The sequence below is a fragment of the Balaenoptera borealis genome (genome assembly GCF_965194805.1).
Source record: "Balaenoptera borealis genome assembly, chromosome: 19".
NCBI lineage: Eukaryota > Metazoa > Chordata > Mammalia > Artiodactyla > Balaenopteridae > Balaenoptera > Balaenoptera borealis.
In genome coordinates this window covers 28,008,625-28,027,363 of record NC_138878.1, presented here as the reverse complement: position 1 = coordinate 28,027,363, position 18,739 = coordinate 28,008,625, and the positions used below count along the sequence as shown (strand labels likewise).

At 37.5% G+C, this 18,739-nt stretch overlaps 1 protein-coding gene across 3 annotated transcripts; it reads left to right on the top strand.

The window, feature by feature from the left end:
* Positions 1-92: 92 nt before the first annotated feature.
* On the top strand, positions 93-18,174 carry NUDT21 (nudix hydrolase 21). 3 transcript variants are annotated; one of them, XM_082366998.1, is made up of 7 exons: positions 93-368; positions 3,349-3,549; positions 4,413-4,476; positions 6,825-6,914; positions 11,293-11,368; positions 12,031-12,145; positions 13,440-17,130. In XM_082366998.1, the coding sequence occupies exons 1-7, from the start codon at positions 253-255 to the stop codon at positions 13,459-13,461; spliced, it is 684 nt and encodes a 227-aa protein (XP_082223124.1). In that variant the 5' UTR covers positions 93-252; the 3' UTR covers positions 13,462-17,130. The 3 variants fall into 3 exon arrangements, with proteins under 3 accessions (XP_082223124.1, XP_082223122.1, XP_082223123.1); XM_082366996.1 differs by lacking the exon at positions 13,440-17,130 and adding an exon at positions 13,022-13,409 and having other exon boundaries at positions 113-368; XM_082366997.1 differs by lacking the exon at positions 13,440-17,130 and adding an exon at positions 17,921-18,174 and having other exon boundaries at positions 114-368.
* The last annotated feature ends 565 nt before the right edge of the window (positions 18,175-18,739 follow it).

Sequence of the window (18,739 nt, the reverse complement as noted above, 5' to 3'; positions counted from 1 at the left end):
ATGGGAGCTCCAGATATTGTGGCCATCCCAGCAGCGATTGGATCAATGTTGCTCGGTCGGGTAGGCCACCGCCTCTCTACTTCCTGCCGCCAGAGACTCCTGCTGCACTTCCGGCGTGCGTACGCCTCCTCAGGCGCTTTCTTGTTAATGGCGGGCGGCGGCTGCTGAGTGGGACGCAGATAACGGCTGCCCGCACAGGGAACGTCTCCCTGCCTCCTTTTCCGCTCGCCGCTAGTGCCCGAGCTCGCCAGCATGTCCGTGGTGCCGCCCAATCGCTCGCAGACCGGCTGGCCCCGCGGGGTCAACCAGTTCGGCAACAAGTACATCCAGCAGACCAAGCCCCTCACCCTGGAGCGCACTATCAACCTGTAAGTGCGGCCTGGCCCTCGCGCGCTGTCCTGTCGGCATCCCCTTCGTCGTGAGCGCCCCTAAAGACTCCAGTCCTCTCCTTCTGGCGCGCCCTCGGGGGACTCCGCTTCTTCTACCTCCAGCACCACGGGGCTAGAGTCCTAGTTGAGAGGGTTTTCCCTTTTCTGGAAAGATGGCTTGTTCCCATGCCCCTACATTCAGTCATTGTAGGAAAACCCCATTTGCTGTGAACTCATTCTTTCCTCACCTCTCCGGAGATAAGCGGCCGCAAACCGTGGTGTTTATCCTTCAACATTGCGTGTATGGCATCGTTTTGTGTGTTTTTATTTGGCATAAGTGGTATAACGTAGCATCGCTTTTGCAGTTTTTGCTTTGCTCTAATAGTAAGCTTTCTAGATCTAGCTATAACGCGCAGGTTTCGTTTTTTTCCTCTGTTGCTTTATTGCGTTTCAGCTCCTGAATACACATTTTATTCGTCTGCTCAGGGCTATCTGGCTTCCCCCTATGCATTCACGTGTCTTCCCTGCCGCAGCGACAGCATCCAAGCGCCCAGGAGGGCCCAGCTTGGGAGGGGGCTGGGGCTTTCATTGTGGTTGGGCTTTCAGACCGTGGCGAGGACCAAAATATAGCTCCAGAGATCCCATTGCGGGCTGCGTTTATTTTCAGCATCATTCTGTTTAAGCTCTTCAAGCCATTGCATTTCGAAGCCACTCTCAAAAGTAACCTCGCTGTGACAGGGAATTGACATTCGGGCTGTGTCTTGCTCAAGAAATTATGTGTGCTTTTTTTTCTTTTTTTTTTTTTTTAATCAATCACTTATGAAAGTTTGTGAGGCACTGTGGTGCTGACCCTAATGGAAGAAAACGGCCAGTTTATGCTGGTCAGTATTTAAAGGGTGCAAGGATTTACTGATATTGGTGTTTGGGTAGGACACTTCAGGTGTTTCTCTATTTTATATTCAAATAAATGAACTTTCTTTCCTCAAAAGTGATTTGAAATTGAAAAGATGGTTATTGTTGTTTTATTTGACAAAACAGGTACTGGAAATTTAGGTAATAAAAATGTTGGGTTTATGAAATCTGGAACTAGTAGATAGTATACAAGTTAATATCTTTAACTATTATACTAACATAATAGCATTTTAATTTCCTATGATGTCTTTAGAAAAATCCTCATAATATTCCCATGAAATGGGAAAGGCTAAATGTTCTTTTAAAAAATGTGAAAGCACAGCTTCTGGATTACTTTCACTGGTAATTAGAACTAGGACTCACAGTTTTCCGTTGATTTACCTTGATTATTGGATCAATTTGCATCAAGCCATTATATGGAACTAACGGTGAAAATGTTTTAATTTTTGCTCCATTAAAGTTATGGGTTAATGGATTTGCAGTACTTTTCCTCTCCTATATAAGCACAGTATTCAGAAATGATTGTGTTGTGAACTCAGTTCACGTGGGTGAGTTATGGTCTGAATTGAAAACAAGTTCTCTCTCCTCCAATATATTTTATTAAGGAGTATTGTATGAGATATTGCATGAATGCTTACTTTGTAGCCGGCACCGGGAATAATGCTGGGTATACAGTGGTGAGGAAGTAAGGTGTAGTCCCTGCTTTACAAAGCTCACGGTATGATGGGAATACTACAGATGTGTCTGGGCTGGCACTCTCATTTCACAGCTGAAAATTCTTACATTTCATCTTGATGGCATCTCTTGATGGGAGAGCTGGCTTTTACAGTAGAGATGTGTTATAGCTGTCTTTAATTCTTTCTAACTCAGGTTGTGAGAACTAAATGTTAATACATATAAAGCATTTTCTTTTTAATTGCAGGGCACACAGTGCTGTGTGGGATTGCTGCTGCTAGTGATGAATATGTTAGATTTAGCATTGAGTCTACTGGGGAAATTCTTAAAATCTTTAAAGCATCTTGGAAATAGTTCATTTTAGTTATTTTAGAGCTGCTTCACTTATGCCTAGAATTTGGCCTCTGGGATTAATTAAAGTAATTTTTTAAGTTTTGGCAACCTTGATTTGTTTCCCTTTCAAGAATAACTAAGTGGATTAGTTATGTGGTTGTTGATTTCTAATGCAAGGTGTTTTGGTAGACTAAATGCATTGGGGACAGACAGGTGTGGCCAAAGCATTCTCACTCAAAGGCTTATAACCAAAGGCTTCTTATTTTAAGTCTTATGATCGAGGGGTTACAAGGTAGTACCTGTGATGAAATATAAATATGAGTTTTTAAACTATCTTTAAGGAAAAAATCTTACTAGGTAAGAAGAAAACTGTCTTCAATATAAGTCGTATTTTGAATTCTTGATAAAGGAGGAGAGAATATTCAGATTACATCTAGTGGGCGAAAGATTCAAATGAGGGGAAAGGAAGAATAAGGATACTGAATAGAATAAATGCAGAAGGCTAAAAGACTTAGAAGGGGAAGAAAAGTTCATCTGAAGAAGAAAGGTACAAGAAAAGTCTGAAGATAGTTGACTGGGAGAAATAGAAAATAACTGGGGAGATGATGGAAAGTGGTGGCTCAGCTTGTAGAAGAAAGAGAGATTAGCCATTAGCACCCATAATTAATAGAATTTATGATTAGATTAGTAGAGGAACCCAAGGGCGCATTAGCCAGGTTGGCAGTGTTAGTGTAGCATCCATGATCTAAAACCAGAGGATTACCAGTTACTCAGATAGCCACTCCTCTAAGCATTTAAGGGCTTTAAGGATACTGTCATCTGTGCTTGAAAGTTCAAGTATGAAGTAGCAGCTTGACCTAATGAAAACTCTGGCCTTAGAGTCCAAAGAGCTATATTCTAGTCTCCGCTGTCTTATTAACTAGTTGTTTAACTTTGGACATATCCTATTGTCTCTGAGTGTAATATATAAACTTTTTACCATGGTTTCCTTATATGTGATTGGTATCTGTCCTGGTAAATTATGTTCTACAGTTCTCTGATGTTTGTCTTTGGATCACAGGTACCCTCTTACCAATTACACTTTTGGTACAAAAGAGCCCCTCTATGAGAAGGACAGCTCCGTTGCAGCCAGATTTCAGCGGATGAGGGAGGAATTTGATAAAATTGGCATGAGGAGGACTGTAGAAGGGGTTTTGATTGTCCATGAGCACCGGCTACCCCATGTGTTACTGCTACAGCTGGGAACAACTTTCTTTAAACTGTAAGTGTCATTGGAAATTAACAACTTTTAATAGGATTGCTGTTCTCTGCAGCTTTGGAATACAGTTTTAGCTTTTAGTCATTTATCTCAACAAACACTGCTGTTAACGGAGTCTTTAGAAAGAGAAACTCAAAAGCATTTTTTTCTCCAGTGCAGTGCTCATTTATTGCCTAAGTACAAATCTGCATGTTTCTGTGTATTGTTGATGTTAATGACTGAGCTTGATAGGAGCCCCATGAAACAAATGAGTCTAAGTTCAATTTCTAGGTGTCTTTGTAGCATTACTAAGAACAATTGATATTATTTCCTGCTTAGGATGAATAGTGTTTCCTATTCTTAAAACGGGTTACATTTTTATAGATAATTGTTTAGTTTTCTCATTTAAGCTCATAAATCTCTCAATACGTGTTCAGTCCACAACTATTTGACCAGATTGTACCAAAAAGAGAGTTCTCAAATACTTAGTTTGGAAATCTTGAAAAATACCCCATTCTTCAAATCTAGAGAATGTGGGTCCATTGCTCTCTGGGCGTTTCTCGACTCCATTATCACCAGATAACTTCCAGAGAGTAAAGATTGGGATGGACTGGTTTCCAGCAATTATGTGATGTTTATGTTGTGGTACCTATTTTGTTTATTTGAAACTAGGGTTTGTGTACTGTTAGTCTGGCAACTTAACATTATGAATTCAGTTTTCTAGCACATTCTCCCCCTCCATTTGACATTTGTTTGCTTTGATTGCCTTATCATGTGATACTGAAATGTGTTATGCAGTTACTTGATAGAAATAATTATTATTGTGTTCTTCCTGTTGTCCCAAAATTGTATTAAGTTGAAAGCTGAAATTCTTAACCTTTATACAGACCTGGTGGTGAGCTTAACCCAGGAGAAGATGAAGTTGAAGGACTAAAACGCTTAATGACAGAGGTATTTTTCTATTTAACCACTTTAACGGTTTCATTAATGCTCATTTAAATATCGTTAACTTAATGCATAATCAGGTTTTTTTATGTCTTGAAAAGGATGAATTTATTTTAACTATTTAGTTTCAATAAATAAAACTTAAACCTGAGAGTGTTAGTACAATGTTTATTTTCTGCAAGTTGAATTTATACTTACTTTATCTTAACATTATTTTACATTGATATTGTAGATACAGCAATAATGGTTAATAAAACAACATTTACTGAGTACTGACTGCTAAGCACTTTAAGTGCTTTACATGCGATAATTCCTTTACTCATCATAACAGCACTAGGAAGTGGGTACTATTATTAATCCTGTTTTACTGATAAGGAAATTAGAGCACAGAGAGTTCAAGTAACTTGCTTGATGTTATACAACTAGTGTGTCGTGAAGCTGGAGATTTGAATGCAGGTAGTTTTATTCCAGAGTAGGTGTCAATAGAATTTTGACAAGGGAATGATTCCTGTTACATACCTGTTTTCATTTTTGCCCATATCTTTTAGGCTTTGCCCAAGTTGTGCTACTTCTTAGAAGTTGTTCTAATGTCTGCCTCTAAAGACTTGGGGCCAAATGCGTATAGATGCTGGAGGTTTTTGAGATTGTAAGCTGTTTTCATTATTAAATATTTTTCTTTTTTAGCATGCAATCCCCCCACCCCCTTAGTTACAAAACTAATACATATTCTGTACAACAGCCTTGGCAAATACAGAAAGTAGGAGAGACAAAACTAAAATCACCTGTAATTCTACCACTTTGACCTATTGGTTTGTCTTTTTCGTATTTTTTAAATGCATTACAACTCTTAAATATTGTGCTGCGTTTGGACTTTCATTTACATATGGTAGATTGAACCTACCTGCTTACCTCAGTTTTTTCTCAGAACTCTACCGACAAGTAGTAAAGGGGTTTTAGAAAGATAAAAATCCAGTAGGATTGAGGGAGTGCAAAATGAGATAGCAGCAAGAAAAAACTGTTAGAAGCTAGAAAGCAGATGAGGAAATCATAACTGACTTAGCCAAAACCTCAGCCCAGCAGAAGGGCAAGCCCAGGACCCAGCACTGTAGAACACCAGAAAGGCCAAGGAATTGGGGGTGCCTAGTGCCAGTGAAAGGGGGGGGCATGCATGGACTGAAAACTGAATTGACTGGCAGTCTGTATAGGATTATTTATATACCTAGATCATCTTCCCCACTCTGTACATTTAGGCAAAGACTGGCTGCTGATTAATTCTCTGTAGAGATTGAATCAGAAAACACTAAACAATGAAAAAGTTGAGGAGGTAGGGAGAATACATGAAAGTTTACATCCTGAATAGTGAGACTTATAGACTTCTACCAGTTTAATGGAGGGACATTCTACAAAATACCTAACTAGTACTCCTCACAACTGTCAAGGTTATAAAAAATGAGGAAAGTTTGAGAAACTGTCACAGTGTAGAGGAGCCTGAGGAGAAATGCAAATATAATGTGATATCCTAGATGGGATTCTGGAACTGAGAAAAGGACATTAGGTAAAAACTAAGGTCATCTGATTAAAATACAGACTTCAGTTAATAAGGAGGTATCAGTATTGGTTCATCAGTTGTGGCAAATGTGCTATCCTCATGTAAGATGTTAAAAGTAGGGAAAACTGGGTATGGGATATATGGGAAGTCTCTGTACCATCTTTTCAACTTTTCTGTAAATGTAAAACTGAGATAAACTGTATATTTAAAAACAAGAAGAATGCTTTTAAAAATAGAGGCAAATATTGGGGGAAAACAGCTAAGAGTTGAAAGTTATAGCCAGTGGGAATGGTGAAGTGGGACAGGGAACTGTTCTTTCTCATTACGAATTTTTGACCAATTAAAATATATAGAATATAGCTTTGATTAAAATAACCTTAATCTTATGTTATACATATTTATAGAAATGAAAATTGTGAATTTTGCACACTTATTTCTATAGATTGGTTAGATGGGTGATTTACAAAAGCTACAGTTGATTCTAGAAAAAATTATTGTATGCCATTGGCTGGTGTAGGTAATTGATCACCTTTGGTTTTCCATGCATAGCAAGGGCATAGAACAGATGTGTTGGTCCTCCATGGTTATGTTGATGCTAGATTGCTAATTTTGAACAAATAGTGTGTCTTGGGCAGAGTGACACAGATAATAAATAATAAATTATAGAAAGGAAATCCATGTGGGAGGCATATTAGCCATTAGTCTCCATTAGGAGTGCTGCCAAAGATATTTTCTTCACTGAAGAAGGATATTCATGGCTATGTATATTTAGTTGTTTACTGGCTCTATCATTTCTTTTTGACAGATATTGGGTCGTCAAGATGGAGTCCTGCAAGACTGGGTTATTGATGACTGCATTGGTAACTGGTGGAGACCAAATTTTGAACCTCCTCAGGTTAGTGTTCAGTTACATTTGCTGGGCATTTGGGGAAGTAGGAAGCTGATTTAATTCCAGCCATTTAAAAAGATCATAGTAGAATTTGACTTGAAATTTCCTTTCTTCCCTCCTTAATTTAAATTTAAAAAGCCAAGCATTTTTTCTTTTAAAGGAAAATTTCAAATATATACAAAAGTAGAATAGTGAAAGTAAACAAACCTCATTACCTATCATCCACCCCAGCAGTTAGCAACTCATGGTCAAACTTCACCAACCCTGTCCCTCCCCTGACTGCTCCATTCCTGCTGCCCTCATCTTGGGTTATTTTGAAGCAAATCCTAGATATAATTTCAGTTGTAAATATTTTAATGTGCATCTCTAAAAAGTAAGGATCTTTTTAAAAACATAACCACAGTACTACCATTACCATACTAAAAATAAATAATTTCATAATATCATTAAATGTGTAGTCACTGTTCACATATCCCTGATAGTTTCAAATTTTATTTGTATAATTTGTTTGAATTAAGATAGTCTCTTTTTTTTTTAATTTTATTTTTTATTTATTTATTTTTGGCTGCGTTGGGTCTTCATTGTGGTGCGTGGGCTTCTCATTGCGGTGGCTTCTCTTGTTGCGGAGCATGGGCTCTAGGCGCGTGGGCTTCAGTAGTTGCAGCACACGGTAGTTGTGGCTCACGGGCTCTAGGGTGCACCTGCTTCAGTAGTTGTGGCACACAGGCTTAGTTGCTCTGCAGCATGTGGAATCTTCCTGGACCAGGGTTCGAACCCGTGTTCCCTGCATTGTCAGGTGGATTGTTAACCGCTGCACCACCAGGGAAGTCCCTAGGATAGTCTCTTAAGTCTCTTTTTCTTCTGTAGGTTGGCTCCCTGTCTTTCTTTTTTTCCTTGTAATTTATTTGTTAATGGAGACAGGCCATTTAAAGTCCTTAGTGTTTCCATTGCTGATTGCATTCCCCTGTTATTATTGAACACATAGCTTTCTCCTCCATGTCCTATATAAATTGGTTAGTTAGATCACGAGACTGGATTTGGGTTCAGTTTTTTTGCGAAGGGGGTACAAGGCTTGTCATAGGTGGTATATTATTTATCTATTGCTGTATACGTATTTTCCCAAAACTTAGCAGCCTAAAACAACAGACGTTTATTATCTTAGTTTCTCAGGGTAAGGCATCTGGGAGCTGCTTAGCTGGGTGGTTCTGTCACTCAGCTAGGTTATGGTCACGTTCTTGGCCGGGATTGCATTATCTCAAGGCTGGACTGAGGCTGAATTATCTGATCCCAAGCTCACACATGTATTTGTCAGCATACCTCTCAGTTCCTCCTGGGCTGTTGGACTGAAGGCTTCAGTTCCTTGTTGGCTGCTGACCGAAGGCCTCCCTCAGTTGTTGTGAGAGCATCTCCATAGGGCAACTCCTAGTAAGACAGCTGGCGTCTCAGTCTGTTATAACCTAATCTTCGCAGTGACGTATCATCACTTCTGCTGTATGCTATGGGTCACACAGACCAACATAGTACATTGTGGGAGGAGATACCATGAGACAGGGATCATTGAGGGTGATCTTGGAGCCTGGCTACCACGGGTGGTATTGTTTACTTCCATCAGGAATTTTCTAATGTCTGGTTGTCTCTTCATAATGTTAGTAGCTCATGGGTAATAGTTTCCTAGATCTATTAATTCATCAGGATTGTGTTCCTTATGTAAAAAAAAACTTACCAATTATTTGTTACCCTGAGGTATAGTTTGTGTAGGAAAAAATAGATGCTTCTTTTCCTCTACTTACCGGTGTTCAGAAGAATGAGTTAATTTCTTAGCATCCTCCAAAGTCATGACTTTATTCAAAAAAGAGAGTAAGACAAAGACTTGGGTGCAGGTAATTTGTTTGGGATGTGATCCCAGGAAGCAGCAGAGTGCAGGGAAAGGGAGACCAGAAGCAGCAGCAGTTTTTTTTTTTTTTTTTTTTTTTTAAAGGGTACATAATTGATCTTATTACAGCTATGGGGAACTGGATTGATCCTGCTAAGGACTATGGGGAACCACGTGGGATGCACCTCAGAATTGTCTGTTGGAAGGATGGAAGGCCAGGGACTTCCATCCCCCATTGGATGAGGGTTGTAATAACTCCCTTGCACTTTCATGTTGAGACCTATCACTCGTTGAGAGAATTTCCAGGGCTTTGGAAATGCTTTGAGGCTGAAAAGCAAGAGTGGGATGTTGGAGGCAAGCAAGGGAGCTTTTTGACACTTTAAAGCACAGCCTCCCTGAAATTTGAGGTGGGATGAGAAACTGGTGAGAAGCACAAAAAGCATCTCTTTCGGTGACCTTTTAAAGTGTCGTTTGACCTAACGGGTTTCAATATATTTGATGTGTTTTAATCCATTGTAATGATTGATAATGTTACTAATGCTCAAATTTTCCTATCTTTGACTAATGGGAGCCTTTGTAAGTTGGATCCTGAATTCTTCTGACAAGGCTCTATGCCTTTGGTAACTTCTTTGCATGATAAGATGTTCCAGGTCAAGAATTACACAAAATATTAGCCAAGCAGAAGACTGTTCTGTTTGTCGTCTTCTGACTCTGGTGTAGCTGCAGGAGAGGAAGAGAAGGTGCTGTGGAAGCTGGTGCTCACGCTCACTACCCGAGAATTGTCTTGGCGTTAGGAAAGTATAATTTCATCTGGAAATAGTGAAGTTCCTGGTCTAAAGATAAATAGAACAATTATTATAAACCTTTTTTGGTTTCTTGAACATTCCTTGATCTAACTGGAAAATGCTCAGTAATAATACCAACATTTTCCAGGCTACTTTTCTGAATACCCTTATTCACCTCCCCTACCACGGTTTTAGGACAATTCTCTTAATTCACTGAACCCTAAGCTTGACTCTGTTAGTATAAGATATGACATAAGGATTGTGTGTTTATTTAGTAAATTTAGGGTATTGGTTAGGTGGGAAGAGAGCATCACACCATGTCCCTGGTCTTTTTGTATAAAGTGCAGTTGGCTTAAACACCAAGATGAGGAATGGAAAAGAAAGGCTTAAAGGAAAAGGAACTTATAGCCTCGAGTAGAAGAAAATTGGGGTAATGCTGGTCACTGGTTTGGCCATGGTTTGGGAACTTTTGTTGTATGTGAACCACAGGTCTCACTGAGCTGTTCAGGCTCTTCTCACTTCTTTGTCTCTCTGTTGCTGCCAATGTGCCTGGTTTTCATGATAGTGTAGGGTACCTCCAAAGTCTAGGATAACTGTCTTGCTTCATTATACCCTAGGGATAGCTCTGGTACATAATTATTCTAGCCAGAGTACTGGTTGGGTGCCATTGGGACAGCATAGTGGGAAATAACATAGGCTTTTGTAGTTAGATGAGAGTTGGATAGATTCAGTTGAATCCTGGCATCACTGCTTAGCTGTATCATCGTGGGAAAGATACTTAGCCTCTCTGCACAAGTTTCTTACATAAAATGGGGGTGATAATACCTCCTTTTGGCAGCCACTGTTTTTATCCTCCTTTCCCATTATGCCTATTTTCAGCACTTTTTAATTCCCCTGTCCTCAAATACTCCAAAAGAAAAGTAGATTTTTCTGAATGTATTATGGGGAGATGTAGGAGAGGTTTTCATTATATGCACACAGTAGAACAAAAAGAAGTCTCTATCTTAGACTTTTAAAATTCTGTGTTAAAATTCTTCTTTCTCAGGTAGCAGCCTTCTCTCTCTGATTCTTTTCATCCCTTTAAATTCTTCAAAATATTTTCTCATTTTTCACAAGCAATTTGACTTTGTCCGGCTGACAAAGACGGCTCATCTGGTGTTCCTGCAGCATGTGTCCCATGTGCGTGTGTGGTTGTGGGGAGGAATGTCCTGTTAAATACCTCATGGGCTGTATTTAAACTTTTAATATAGTAAACATGTCCACATCAGGATTCTAGAAAATTTAACTTAGTAATGATATATTTTTAAAAGACAACTTTTATTAAAAACATCAATATCAGACTTCATTGTGTTTAAACTTCTCAAGCAATAAATCCTATGTGTACACATTTAATTGTCTTGAACAGTTGAATGGTTTACTACTTGATATTTTATATTTATTAAAGCATTTATTTATTAGTACATCTGTTAGGTACCAGATCCTGGTAAAGGGAAGACTAGAAAGGATTCTTCTTCTCCAAGCAGTTTACAGTGTATTGGGGAGTAAACATGTAAGAAATAAATGAAGCCATGGTATACATGTTAATATTGTGTTGGGGTTATGAGAACTTGGTCTCAGAGGGCTAATATTTGAGCTTAATGTCTGAAACGGGAGAAGTTGGTCAGTGGAGGCATGGGAGGTATCGGGGATGTCTTGGCAACTACAAATTATTTTCTTGTTATTTTAGTATCCATATATTCCTGCACATATTACAAAACCTAAGGAACATAAGAAGTTGTTTTTGGTTCAGCTTCAAGAGAAGGGTAAGTTATTTTGTTTTTGAAGGCAGCCATCTAAAAACTTCTGCAGTGTAATTTCAAGGATACTTCCATTTGTGTTTTTCCCAAGTTCCTTGAATTTGGGGATTTATTGTTAAACTAAAAGCACATACCATTTTTATACAGAATTACCTAGTTTTTCTTGGATCTACCAGTCATGTTACAGGGAAAAGTAAGTAACTAGAGTCTATAATACCAGATTATAGTATTTTTAATAACTGTTTAGCTGCTTGTATTGATTTTCACATTGTGATAAACTGAAAATTTTAGGAGACAGTTGAATTGATTTTTTTAATATAGTCTTTAGCTCTGTTGTGCATATTAGCAAATAATTACTCCATTTTTTGATACTTTTAAAATGGAATTCAAAATAAATTAGAAGCTGAGGGGTCTTCTCCCCCTTCTCCCAGGGCCAGCACTCATAAAGTGCTCTTGGTTGTTAACAGCATAGATCTCTTTAGAGAGTCAGTTTCAAAGCTGTGACTATGAACTTTGCTTAAAAGTCACAACCAAAGTGTGTTAATGAGAGTTATCTTTTTCCTCAAAAGTTTCTCAAATGTAAAATTGGTTATTACTTTACTAGTGAAGTAGAAGCAGTGATTATACAAGAAAATATAGAAAATGAATACTGTTTTATCTTATTTTAGCCTTGTTTGCAGTCCCTAAAAATTACAAGCTGGTAGCTGCACCACTGTTTGAACTGTATGACAATGCACCTGGATATGGACCCATCATTTCTAGTCTCCCCCAGCTTTTGAGCAGGTATGGAAAGTTGGATGTTTTGTGGTTGATTAGTCTAAACTGCCAGATTTAAAATAATCCAAGCCACTTGAGGAGGGACAGTTCATAAATTTTGGTCTTCAAGGAAACTAAGACAGTAGATGGATCCTTAGGTCTTGTGCAGATTAAGCCAAAGATTAAATATGACTGTGTCCTCAGACCCGAAGTTGCAGCATGACATTCTGGTATTTGTGCATCTATTCTTCCCCAAATCTGATATTCTCTACAGTTAAGTTTGAAGTCTTCATTCAAAGAAGAGATGGTAAAATAGTAGTCAGCAATGTATAATAAATATGAGGATAATAAATATGATGGGAGTTACATATATAAAAATGTGGAGAATTGAATCTCTAGGTGTAATACATATTCTCTTTCCATTTGGAAATCTATTCAGGCCCAAGTTGGGGCATGTGGGATTAAGTCCTGAATTTTTACATGGAATTTGATTTTTTTTTTTTTTTTTTTTTAAGGCAGATGGAGTGATGAGAAGTGTGTGTTGTTTTGTTTTTTAAATTGACTTGTACTGGTTGAGGTCCTTGAGTCAATCAGAATAACATAGTGGTTAATAATATGGATTCTACAGTCAGGGTTTGGATTTGAATTCCATCTTCATTGCCTCCTGGCAATGTGACCTTTGACAAATTATTATACCTGTTTCTTTATCTGTAAATGGGGATGGTAGTCCCAGCTTCACAGAATTGTGAGGACTAATGAAATAACAAATATAAAGTGCTTAGAATAATGCCAGGCACCTGGTAAGTGCTTAAAAAATGTTAGTTTAAAAACAATTTCAATAGTGATTTTGGCCTTCTATGAAAGCTTGTTTAGTATGAAATTGGTCTTTCTATCTTGGCACAGAAATCAGACTTCATCTTTTGCTCCTCTGCTTTGGTCTGCTGATGGGTTACACGTTGAAGTATGGGATATGAAAAAAGAGTCATATTATTCATTTATTTAAACACTACCTATCAGGTAACAGGAATTGTGCTGAGTGGTCAGAATACAATGAGGTATAAAAACTTTTCCTTCCCTCAGGGAAAGTGGATAATTAATCAAATTTACACTCTTAAAAGTTTTTTAAATTGTAAGTATTCAGCGATATTGTTATTTAATGTGTAAGATGTGACAGGTGGAAGAAAAGGGTGTCTCTCTGTAGAAAATGCCCAAAATGTCAAGGGAGGGTTGAAATGTCCAAATAAATTTCTTTATCAACTAAGGTAGAAACTATGTTAATAATACTGTTTTTAATAAAGATATTGTTCTTTTTGAAATTCAGGTTCAATTTTATATACAACTGAATTCCTGCGCAGCAGAGAAGTAAGGGAAGCCGTCTCTGTGAGCACAGCTATACACAGTGTAGAATAAACATGCTAGAAAAGTTTTTTTGGTTTTATCTCTTCCCCAGTCCCTAAATTACCACCTACTTTCTGTTGTTTGAATAGTAAAGTTAATATGAAAAACTCGATTGTGGTGTAAACAAATGTGATAATGTTTAATTTACTTTTGGTTCTACTCATACTTTTTTTGTACAACATTAAAGAAAGTGGACTTCTTTCTATTTGTTTTTTGTTGTTGTTTTGTTTTTTAATTTCACATTAAACTTGTAAAATTCTTACAGGCAAGGACTGCTTTTCCCCCACTAAGCAGGTGAATGTTAAGAGACAATGGCAGGTTTAGGTCAATAAAGTTTGTGGGACCCTTGCTCCGATACCATTCTTGGGGGTATACTCCAAGACTGTGTTATAGATCTTTGTGATGAGGATCTTCTGTTACTTTTGGGAGCTAGATTTGTTCGAGTGAGTCCAAGGTGCAACTCCTGTACCAGTTTTACACTCTTAATGAGTTGTATTACAGCAGAACTCCCAGTGTATTACTGACTAGTACATTTTATACCGGTATCACCAGATCTTACTTCACAAATAACAGATCCTAATTAAACAGACGGGAAACTATGAAAATTGACTAGGCTGGGGAAAGTTTTGGGCATTGGTATAAAAAGAGAGAGATCCAGCGCTCATTAGAGCCCTCCCCCATAATGCACAAATTCCAACATTTGTGCTGTTGGAATTTATGTATCTTAGTTATTCTTACAACCGTGGTAAAATGGTGATCTGTGAACGTGAAAGAAGTTTTAAAAGTGGGTCTGTTACGTTTTGAACTCTTGGATTGTAAAGTTAGTTATTTCAGTTGACGTGACGTTACAGTGAAAGAGATGAAAATTTGGTTTTAACAAGTGACACAAAGCCTTTTCAAAAATATTTTGGAATGATCTGAATCAGAATTAGATTTTGTCAGCATAAGAGAAAAATACCAAATTTAAAAATCTTTTAAAAACACTGCTAAATTAGGATCAAATTTGAGGGAATTAAAAAATAAATCTTAAGGCAAAAGAGTTTGCTGGTCGTGTTATTGCTTAATGGTATATTGTGTATGCCTTATTACAAATGATTGACTGTAGGTTTAATGTAGAGGAAATCTTATAAGATGCCCCTACTTAAAGAAAAGAGATTGACACAGTTAATGTTTTTAATAGATAGAAATGACCTTTTGGTTAGTTGTACGTCTTTATGGTACTGACCACAGGGCTGTTCTGAATATTGGGTGATGTTAAAGATACATCATACATTCTTCCCTATTTAGACTTGAGAAAATCAGACCAAGAGCAGTTGAGCAATTATATTTATAAACATTCAAGTTTATTTAGTTGAGGTCCTGTCAAATCTTCACACAATTACGTATCTAATAGTGACTATAGCTGTGCCCATGCTTAGTAGTAGGTGAGCACCGGTCTCCAGACCAAAAATGACCAGGGATCTCCTTTGAAAAAGCCCCTAGTTTTGTGGATAGTCCTCCTCCTTCAAGTGTAACAGTCCTGCCCTTCTGGTTTACATTCAGTTGTTTCTAACTTAACTGTAATTTTACTGGTGAGCTCACTGATGAATCCTACAAGATTGGGGAAGGCAGAGGTGGAGCTGGCTCGATCTAGCCCACCTTCCATGATTGTTGCTGGAATCCAAGTGAAAAGCTGCAGTGATGACTTGCAGGTGTGTTAGCTCCTGCCATTTGGGGAGAGTGAGGAGAGGCAGACTTTTTCTTGGTGTGATTTATAAAGTGCTGTCAGTAAGGAGTGTTTGAGTTGAAGAGTCATCTGATTCGAGGCCACTCGTGTCCTTTTGTAACTTAAGCTTTGACCTAGAAATTCTTTCTTGAGCATTACTTCCCAGTTGTATAAGTGCTTGAGTCAGTCATCCATACCCTGGGACTTAAGTGAGAAAAACAGTAAGTTGGCTGAGTTAGTAACTTTGGAATATAATAGATCTGGTTTTGAGTGTAAAATTCATAACACAAACACAAATTTTTAAAACTTGTATTTGAACTGGTTAGTTATAGTTGTATCCCAATGCTCTCTTGTTAAGTTTCCTGATGAAAATAGTAGAACTAGGGAAGTTCAGATTTGATGTATTCCATTAGAAAGAGGGTACAAGGGTACTGTTTAACACTTTCGTTAGGTAAGTTCTTATCACACTTCTTCAAGAACCAACAGTCTTAAAATGTGCATTCCAATTCTCTACATAATAAATACTGACTAGTTTTTAAATGAACTCTTGATTAACTTATATTTTTGAATGCCTTCTATGTTCCAGGTTTGTTTGTAAATGAGAGCCCACTTTTGCATTGTATAATTACAATATATGCCGTGTTCTTTTCCCTGAGTAATCTAAGTAGTGAATATTCTATATAAGACTACTGAATGGCATTGTAAAATATTCAGTAGGTTGAGGGAAAAACTAAAAGTTTTACGCAAGTGTTTTAAATCATATTTAGGATTGACATCCCTTTGAAGAAAAGTGAAATCTATTTTTTTCTATGTGATGAAGACTTGTGATTTTTTAAAAGTAGATAATACTTAAAATAGCATTATGATAATTCTGTGTATGAATTTGTACTTTTAACAGTAGTTAAGACTTTTTACTTTTTATCATTGTCTTCCTTTGTAATTAGCATTGTATGGTTCAGTTATTTTTTATATTTAAGGGTTCTGTTAAGTTAGCATTTTATTTGGATAAAACATACCCAAACTAGCCAGTCTGTTTTCTTACATGGTTAATTAGAAGTGAGAGGTAGAGGTCCTCCAAATTCAGCAGGCCAGCAGGCAATCAGTTTAAAATTCCCTTTCTTAAATGGTGCAACTCCTACACTCTCAGGTTCTTAATGACTTCATTTTTTGAGATGAAATTCTTGGAGTACCTTTTCCATGTTGGAGTTCCTCGAACTTGATGTTTTCACTAGTTCATAGTGTTTGGAACAGTATGTGCCCATCACTAAGACTGCTTCAGAGAGTGCAAAATTTTGTACGTCCCATTGTCATAGAAGGCTTAGTGGGTTTTGCTGTAATACAAATCAGCTTATATAAGCATGAGGTTTGATTTCCTATAATTATTCCACATGTTTTACATTACTCATTATTTGGGTTAAACTGGACTCATTTGAAGCAGTTTGCCTTTGCTAAATATGTAATGAGAAGCATAATACTGTAATTTGACTTGAGCCATAAAACACATTTTAATATTAGCTTATATTTATCTAGCTTGTTTTTGTGAAAAAACTGACTAAAACCTAAGTAAATCTAGATTAAGCCAGTTTAGATGTAATTTGTATTTTAGTGATGGATTGTATTGTAAGACTAGAGCTAAATTGAGAAAATGTATTATGTTCTGTTAAGGGAAAGAGCGGCGCATTTAAAAACTTAAACTTTGGTTGCTGTGTTCACATCATAATGTACAAGCATCATTTATAGTTTGGCTTTGAGAATTTCTCTGGCATTAAGTTTATAGAAAAATGTATAAAAGAAACTGAAGTTTTGGTTATATTTTTATATTTGTAAAGTAAAAGTTTGATTAAAATGGTCACTGTTCTTTTTTTATTTTATTGTCATTTCAATAAAAAAAATTAGAATGACTCTGTGATTTTGTGTGTGGCTACTAATCTTAGCGTGCCATTAGAAATCCTGCACGGTTCTTTTTCAGTGTCACTGGCCAGAGGCCATTACATTAGGTAAGAGACAACTTGCATAACAGCAAGGGCTTGAAGACCTGTGGCATCCATGTTGCCCTCCCCTTGCATTCCTCCATTGTGTGTTGGCAGTTGTCTTAGGCAGATTCAGTTTCCTGCAATGTGAAAGGGTCATTGGATTTGGAACCTGAAGACTGGCATTTAGAAGTTGCCATGCAATTTTGTTAACTGTGTTATATCATTGGGGACTCAGTTTCCAAAGAGAGTATTGACTTTAGTTTTTTTTTTTTTTAATCAAACTTGCTTGGAGGTCATGATGTGCTTTGACACCATGCTTGCTACTTTTGTAATATTGGGTTGGCCAAAAAGTTCACTTGGTTTTAAGTAAAAATAAAAAACATTTTTCATTTTCACCAAGAACTTTATTGAACGATGTATTCGTTAACCGAATGAACTTTTTGGCCAACCCAATATTTTGCAATTTAATTTCATTATTGTAATAGAAATGGTTTGTGAGAATATATGTGTAATAAAACCATAGCCTTGAGACTTTATATCTGAACAAAAGTTGAACAAAACTTGATACAGTTATTGCAGAGTTTTTCTGAAAATTTTACTACTTGTTTATAGCAGGCACCAAAGAGCTATGAAAAATTGTGAAAGAAACGCTAAAAACTGAAATGTTCCCATTAACTTACTTTTTTCCCTATGAACTTGAGTTTATTATTTTTTCCCCTCTGCTAGATTTAATAATGGAACATATTGGTCCAGCTAATGAAAACACAAGCAGAATTCCATGGGAGCACAATGAAGGCTACTGGATTAGATGATGAAGTTCAGTTCCTAGGCTGCTGAGAACCTTAAACAACACCCAGACTACTCAGCGTTTCTCACGGGATGGTGAAAATCAAATGAGGTCATGAATATAGAAGGCTTTTGGATATTTTTAAAAATGAAAAGAGCAATAATGTATCTAGATATGAATCTTCACAACTCTGGTTTGTCTGAAATGTTATATTTATTTCCTTTAAATCAAACCAAATCAGAGCCCCCATCTCACAAAATGGCAGGGAATTCAGTCTCAGTCATTATTGGGAATAGGGGACCTACCCAAAGTCATATGAATCCAGAAAGCATAAATGGTACTCTGAAATGAAGGTGGGGGTGGGGAGACCTCTAGCTTCCATCATGGACTCCATGGATATTTGTCCAAGCTGAATTAGCTTCTTAAGTCTGGTTCCATTGCCTCCCTGCCACACTTGGGCCTTAGGATGCAAATGATGCAGGTGGCCCCTATGCCTATGGTCCAGCCTTCCTGGCCACACTAGTATTCATCCCCCTGAGTCCGGTCACCTTTCCCACTCCTATCACGATGTAGGATGCAGTACAAAGAACCAGGAGCATTGGTTGACTTTAGAAGGTGGGTTCTGTCCTTGAAAAAAAAAAATCCTTGAGGGAAGGATGTGCAAAAGCCTGGCTACCTTCTTGGAATGGGTGAGGACAAAATGTTGGCAGAACAAATACTAATTATCCCAGTAAGATGTCCAGATGCAAACCTTTAAG